At 42.4% G+C, this 8,356-nt stretch overlaps 1 protein-coding gene across 3 annotated transcripts in view; it reads left to right on the forward strand.

Moving 5' to 3' along the window:
* Positions 1–8,356, forward strand: part of CYRIA (CYFIP related Rac1 interactor A) — a 155,050-nt gene extending 146,694 nt beyond the window's left edge. For all 3 annotated transcript variants that reach the window (XM_085846638.1, XM_085846639.1, XM_085846640.1), the window contains 2 exons: positions 3,068–3,138; positions 4,986–8,356. In XM_085846638.1, coding sequence (XP_085702764.1) covers positions 3,068–3,138; positions 4,986–5,049 — 135 coding nt within the window. In that variant the 3' untranslated portion in view covers positions 5,050–8,356. The remainder of the gene's footprint in view (positions 1–3,067; positions 3,139–4,985) is intronic.

The raw sequence follows: 8,356 nt of genomic DNA on the forward strand, positions 1-8,356 counted from the left end.
TATACATATACATATACATATACATATATATTGTTGTAGACTTCCCGCCCGTCAGCGTGCGAACGACCGCGTCTAACCAATAGCGGTCGCTTCGCCCCCGAACGGACAATCCAGTCGCGGCTTTCCAGATCAATGCCGGAAACCAGCCACGGGTGTGTTTTTAACCACACCACAACCTTGTCCGCACTCTACCCGCGCTACAGGGTCTGATCGCCAAATCTTCGATTTACCTAATTATTCACGCGGGTAGGTTACCGAGAGATTGTACCTCAACGGGACCGCTTGGAAACGAGCCGCTTAAGCAGCTCGCTTCCTTTAGGGATAATCGAGCGGGGTATTATCGCGCAGTCCCATTGGACCGGATCACTTTACCAGCTATTTAAAAACCAACTATATTCCGAGTGCAAGATGGGGCAGTTCAATGAGGGAATGGACGCAACGAACAGGTTTACATTCACACAAGGACATTTATTATAATAAAGCACGTATGCAATTAAACAAGGCAAAACACTCATGCAATTATACAAGCAACAAAAGCACGACAAAATAACTACAACCGTCTACTTATTATGTACAGTCACTTGCACTTAACAGCAGTTCCTACTTATTAGACGGGCCCACAGACACACGTACGCACACACACACACACACACACACACACACACACACACACACACACACACACACACACACACACACACACACACACCCAAGAAATGGTGGGAGAGGCCTTTAATAACGAGCTCCAGCTCGGAGGACAGGTGAGCTGAAACTCAGAACCGATCTCGAACCTCTCCACCTCGTGTGGTCTTCAAGTTGTTCGGAACCGGGCTCCAGCGAGAGCAAGCTGGATCCAATCGCTGAGAGCCGCGATCCTTCCCGAGCTCCCGCGAATCCTCCCGCACTTCTCAACACGTGCTGGTGAGACGAGGCGCCGATCCTTCCAGTCGATGCGTCGCTTCCCCGAGGAACCACCTCCACGAAGAGGTCGATGAGTCGCACCAAGCCGGGAACCAAAATGGAGAACAAAGAGCTCCACAAACCAAGAAGAAGAAGCCCCCACTCGCAGCTCAAGCCGAGCGATCGGCTTAACTTCCTTCCAAGCAAAAAGCTCTCCCAAGCCAAGCAGAAGCCGAAGCTCACGGAACCATCAAAGCAAAAAGCCTCCTCCCGAGCCAGGCCTCAGCCGAAGCTCACTGAGCCAGCCGAAGCAAAAAGCTTCCGAAGGCCTCAACCCTAACCCAAGCCAAACAGGACCCAAAGGTCTGCTGAACGACTACTCTCAACTCCCTTCTCCAACTCCACCCACGAATAAAAGAAAAGATCTCCTCTTATCATTTTCCTGCCCTTCCCCCGCTCCCGGCGTGACTCATGACTCATGCCCTCGTGCTTCATCCCCCCGCTCAGCCAAGTGGGAGGGAGTTGTTGACATCATGAGCCATGGGACGGCAGGGTGGTTCTTCCTCTTCACGGAAGAGGGTAGGGATGTCTCCATTGTTCGTTCCCTAACTATTAAATCGATCCGCAGCGCATCTAATCGATTTCTAAACATTTAAACAATGGAAGGTGAGCTATCTAGGGAAAAAGCACTCATCGACATAGCTGACGAAAGGAACCTGTATGTTTTGTGCAATCGAATTCCAAATTCGTAACAATATATATATATATATATATATATATATATATATATATATATATATATATATATATATATATATATATATATATATATATATATATATATATATATGTCAAGGAAAATTTTAACTCATTTCATCTGTTTATACTTTTTTTTTTAAAGCGTTTATGTTTCTCGGACTATCTTGTCCCGTGAACTTTTTAATAGTCTCATATTTGTGATTGTTTGGAAATGTATATGGTCACCAGCTAGAAAATGCTTCTACGTACATACCAAATAAAGGCTCCTTGAAGAGTAGCAAGTACAGTTGGGTCAAAAGTCTACTATTTTCTTTGAATAATACACCTGCCCTAGTGTACACATCATTTGTGCCAAACATTGTAAACTCGAGTAACACCTTGCAAACTGACGAATCCCATTTCACAGTTTCAGACAGATGTCAAGGTCTGTGTTTGGCAGAACCTCACAATTCATCGTACCCTCAATGCATCACCCAACAATCTTGGTTGCTGTAAATGGCGTAATGATCTGGATATGTTCAGCTATCGTGAAGTCCGGGTGACTTCCATGGAGTATTTCAAGGTTTGCATGGGCTCTCGGTTTCGCTCTTTCTCGTAGCTCGAGTATCCGTAAAGAGACGGTTTGTTTTAGGATGACAGTTTCACCATATAATTCAATGAACTTTCAATGCATCTTGTATCCAATAAATATGGGTGTCTAATCACAAGAGGTTAAAACGTTTAAAACATTTTTCACTTTGTGCAGTCGACGCCATGTTGTCCTGCTACTATCATTCAGGCCAATGGTCGTGCTCACTACGATTTTGTGCATTCTATGAGTTTATGGTCAGGACGGGAGCTGTATGAAAGCAGTTCTGTCCTTTACACATCATATGTTGGTTTAACTTGAGAAATTACTTGTGCATTGTAAGGCATTTTGAAACTTGCAATTGATCAAAATAAATCCGACTTAAACACATCTGGAACATGCATTGTTTCAAGAATTATTGCGTGGCTGTGTGTTATCTTTCAGGGATATATTCTCCTACAAATCAAGTTAATATAATACTTGGAGTTATTTGTTTTTTTTGGTGTCTTTGGAATGATCCAATGTGAAGAATAATCCACATGTGGGACAAGGACATGACAATAATCTGAACAAGTCAAGGCAGTTGATGGGATTTGAACCTTGGATCCCACCATCAAGAGCTTTGTGCTTATAGGGTGGTATACAGCAAGCCCACCCAAACATCCAGTGGGTCATGTGCAGATCAGAGGGCACATTTTTAATTGGTAATTATGGCAATTGATTGAAACCCTTCAAATTCTAGCAGTGGGGAGGGTTGACTCCAATTGTGCAATGTATCATCCGACCGTTAAAACCCTCGGATATATTTCTGATGTTGTCTGTTTGTTGTTTTGTCCACAGATGAAAGGATGTATTAAAGTTTTGAAGGACCAGCCACCAAACAGCGTCGAAGGCTTATTAAACGCCCTGAGGTAATTGTTGTACTGGATACCACTTATCATGTGGGATGTTTGTTATGCACCCTGAACCAAGCAGAGTATTTTTAACTTAACATAAAATTTATGAACTTCCTCTCCCCGCCCACCGATGACGTAAGAGCCAATTTGATCAAATCCAACTTGTATGCTCCCTCTAGAACATCACTACTGCCGAAACCAGTCACTGCAGACTGTTTAAACTTCCAGTAGCGAAGGCTAGCAGACAGCACACCTAACTTCATGTCTCACCGACTCTTCCGATGCCATGCCCAGCCTGCAGGGAACTGGGTGATGGTTTAAAGTCAGGTTGGGAATCAAACCCAGACTGGACAGCTCAAAGGTGATTATGTTACCTCTGAGCTGTACTGTCAGTCCAAGAGTGAATGATTCTTTCCAAAAAGCCATAATAACTGTTAAAACAACAGCAACAACAAAACTGGATTGTATTTACTGGAAATGACCACTCCCTACCGGAGTTGCAAGGGACGAGGAGGGTGGCAGCTTTATGTAAATGTGTATCGTGTAGCCGGCGTAACACAAACTTAGAGTGTTTGTGTCGTCTTCCCCCTCCCAAACTCCCGCGACAATTTTTTTTTATGCCTCAAACCCTACTGGGCACACCCCAAGACACAATTACAACCATTAAATCTCAACTCGATCCATTTTAAGTTGGAGGTGGCCATCCCAACTTAGTCGAACATTCGTATGCACACCCTGAGTACAACCTTCAAGTTTCAACACATTTCTTCCCACAAACAAACAGACAGATACGTATGTTTCAAAGCATTCCCCCACATATACGATGATTATCGTGTTTATTATACTATAATACAGAGAATTGGCATATTATGGAATGATTTGGACAACTTTCGAGAGTTTGATTTCTTTCGCGATACCATCCAGTTTTCCAGTTATTCTCTCCAGCGGTAAAAGGATGTAATAGCGGTTATGATAATTAACCCACTTTTTATGATAATTCCCCACTTCAACATAAAAGTATAAACCTAAGTTGGAGTTGGCCATCCCAACATAGTACAATGTTCCCATGTACACCGAGAGTACAACCACCTCGTTTCAACTTATTTTGTCCAGCAGTTTTGAAGTGCATACAATACAGAGCACTATGTTAATTGGCCAAGTAGTTTTTGATTCCATTCGGTTTTTATACAGAGCTACTATAAAAATACCGTAAACATGCTGGGACTTATATGCCTGGTGGTGGCTTAATGGTTAGGGTGGTGGGCTTGATCTGAGGATCCTAAGTTCAAATCCTACTCGGCTGTAATACCAGGTGGGGTTGACTTCGCCTGTCATCCTTCCGAGGTCGGCAAAATGAGTGCCAGCTTGCTGGTATACTGTGTCGGAGTGGCGACCCGTCCAGCATTGTACCCAATAGCCAAGGAGACTGCTTCGGCAGCACCAACGCTCTGCACAGAGTTTGGTCCCAATGGATGGATGAATGCCGGGACTTGTAATACATTCTGCCACCGGGTGGCGCTACACTATACATATTTGCGGAGATAATTTGCATTGCCGTTCCCTCTTGAACATCCGTGACTATGATGTTTTTTGTTTTTTAATGGCCAAAGCCTTTATAATCCTGCATATACTCAAGTACAACCAACAAATTTCAACTCATTCCGTCCAGCAGTTTAGTTGTGCATAGAAGTCAAACACACGCATGCATGCAGAGACACCAATTTATGTATAATATACAGTATATGATGAACTTAATTTCCAATAAAACTTGTTTTCGGTGTTTCACAACTGATGACAAATGTTTATGAGAAAAAATGAGTGGTACAGCAATTGTTTTTTTGTTTTTTTTTGCTTCGTCACAGGTACACAACGAAGCACCTGAATGACGAGACGACGTCGAAACAGATAAAGAGCATGCTCCAGTGAAGAAGAGGGTCGAACAGATTTTAAATATTCTTGCCGATGTTTCATCTCAGATGTTGGCTGCGGTTAAATGTTCCTGTGTGGCTGTATTTTTACGCTGCGATATCTACAAGTGAGCTCGTTTTGTTGTGCATGATGTAAATGTTAAGTCGGGCAGTATTTTGAACAGGCCCTCTCTAAGCAGGAATAGTTACGGCCAGTCGCTGTGGCGAAACGGTGATGCTGAATCCGCTGCGGGATGGGGCTGACTGCTGTTGTTCTCGCATGGACTCACGGGTCTGGTGTTGGGGGTCGATCATCAGCTCATAAGCTTCGTGTTCGATGAAGTCGTCGATTCTTGTCACACAACCGGGTTTGCACATTCACAGGCACAGCCAGCTTGCTTTGGAAATGGATTTGTAGAATACCTGTTGCAACTACAATAATTGCAGTTGTGTTGGGTACTAAATTAGGGTTTGTAAATAAGTACCCCTCGTGGTAAAGGTATATGCAAAGTTACACAGATAATGTGGGCCTTGTATCAGTCTGTCTTTTTAGGAAGACAGCGACGTGGCATAAATCAGTCCATTACGAGGAAGTTTAAGATTAGTATTTTCAACAATAGTAACATGGTGGCTTGATGCGTACCCACCACCTCCTGCCCCCGTCCCCCCAGATATTGCAAGCAGCATATACATTTAATTTAATTTGGAGCCTGACCGAAAAGTGATACAACAATGTGTGGTTGAGGGGAGTTGCACCGCATTAATAAATCATTTTCAAAAACTTTCAACACATGTGAATCAGGCAAGGTTTGCATGAAAGTGTTCCGGAGAAGCTTCCCAACTAATTTGGCACTTCGCGTTCCCAACCCTTTCCCTGTGAAGTTGTTGCGTTGCTGTATGCGTGTGTGCTGTGGATGGTTTTCTTTGTCCCAGCAGCAAGTTGTCCCATGCATGCAACATAGTGGTAAAGTCATTTGAGTAGTTGCTGTTTTTTGAGAGACAGATGGATGGAGAGAGAGTGTGAAGGAGAGAGAGGGACGGAGGGAAAGAGAGAGAGAGATAGAGATAGAGATAGAGATAGAGATAGAGATAGAGATAGATTGGGAGAGTGAGAGCTCCATTTCTTTGGAGCTGATCAATTTGTTAACAGCCATGCTGTGGGACCAACGACAACAGGTATCAACATTGTGGGAAATCCAGAGGGTTATCCTTCGTTCTTGCCGCCTCTTTACACCACCCTCCAATATTTTTCACATTCATTAATTTGGCGTCTATTATCGCACTTTGGTGTTTGTTATATCGAACAATGAATCTTCATCGTCGATGGTCTCACCGCAACGGTTTCATATCATATTTGCATCAGTTTTTGTATGTAATTAATGCACAATATAGTGATGGTGGTATGGATTCTAACAATAGCAGAAGCTCAATTTGTAGGTCTGGTTATAATCTCCAACTTGAAACAAAACAAAACTAAAAACCCGAGACCTGCACAATTGCTACGACATTAAAAAAAACCTCTGCCTGGACAATCTAGCCAACAGGGGGCGTCACTGCCACAGTTTCTCTCTGCAATAATGAATGCACTGTTAAAATTCTGCGAGCAGTGTTAGGTCAGACAATCAGGCGACATAATTCCAAAGTCCAACCACAGACCAATTTTCACCCAGTCACGGTCAAATTATCAAGCTCAAATTGCTGTCGGTGTTGCAAAGCATTGGTTTCCAAGCCATATTGTTCATGCCAAATAGTCAATCCGCATCTTGTCAATCACAACAAGAATGTATCAACTGATGTCAAGTTGAATGTCTGCCGTGCATTATTCGGATTGCGTATGCCCTTTCCTACGTAGTTTATTCGCTGCTGGTTAATCTATCCATTTGCTTCGCTGCACATGATGAGTATGTAAAAACTTGGATGTAGATTTCCCCAAACCAAAATATATGATGGGTTGTAGTGTTGTCCTGCCATCACACACACACACACACACACACACACACACACACACACACACACACACACACACACACACACACACACACACACACACACACACACACACACACACACACACACACACACACACACACACACACACACACACACACACACACACACACGTTAGAAACCTGTGGATCTTTTTCATCTTTTGGGAGACTATCCAATCGTGGAACTGGTTGTGATTGAATAACTGTTTTCATCCTCTCAATGCCATTATGTGTTCATCGAACTCGATTTTCCCGACGTGAATGTTTCCTACTCCCTGGCTTGAAGAAGTCGAATGTAAAACAAGAAAAGAAAAAAAAAAAAAGGTAAAATGTTGCAATATGACCACAATCAATTTTGAAAGGGAAGCCCTTTCAGGATGAGTTAGTGATTTTTGTTTGTGTTATATACAGTACATACACATACACACGAGGTGTGTTTGTACGACCTAACCTGGCACCACTGAACACTGCACGTTAAATTACACCCTCTAGTTTAAACCAGCGAGGAATCCAAAGGCTCGTATTTTATATTTCGTATTTTCGAGTTTTATTTCTCACCTGTTGAAGCAATCTGCGAACCTATTTATCAGGTAATATTAGGTGGGTGAGTGATTTCTGCTCTTTTCTTATGAGGAAGCCTTTTTCTACTTGCGTCGCAATTCGAGTTCAAAGTGTGAATACAAAGTAATCTCGACGTTGTAGAGATGAGGGGCAAAGGGGGTTGGGGGGGGGCTTGAGAGTTGTGGTTGTGAGTGGTGACGGTGGGGAGCAAAATGAATAAATAAATAAATAAATAAATAAATAAATAAAGCAACACCATTTATATAATTATCGATTAGGGTTGTGGTTGTAATTTATGGACAAAGATTTATTCCGTTGAGTTCAGAGATTTATCCTAGGAATGACTAAATAAGGAAATATTGATCCATTATTGTTACTTGAATTTGAATGTTTGATTAAAACGGCATGTTCGGGGTGATGGGGGAGATATATTTATGATGATGATGAGGATAATATTAATATACTCCCAGCCGAGTGTTATTATTATTATTATTATTATTATTATTATTATGATGAAGAAAGAAAGGAAATAGTTTGTAGCAATCGATTGCCTGTTTGTAAAAATGATTGTGGACCCTGATGGATAAACTTCACCGCCAAGTCATGACCGTCATGGTAAAGCAGGAATTTTAATATCTTGGATGTTAAAACTCGTACATTGTCATTGGGTGAGGAGTTTGCTTTGAAATGTATCGGTAATTGTGCTTCACGTGATCAGTTGTGGGCATATTCCCAGTAAAACTTGTTTATGGATTAAACCGGAAATATCTTTTGCAA

Source organism: Eptatretus burgeri, chromosome 11 (assembly GCF_056783735.1).
Source record: "Eptatretus burgeri isolate ZD-2024b chromosome 11, Ebu_testis_v1, whole genome shotgun sequence".
NCBI classification, from domain to species: Eukaryota; Metazoa; Chordata; class Myxini; order Myxiniformes; family Myxinidae; genus Eptatretus; species Eptatretus burgeri.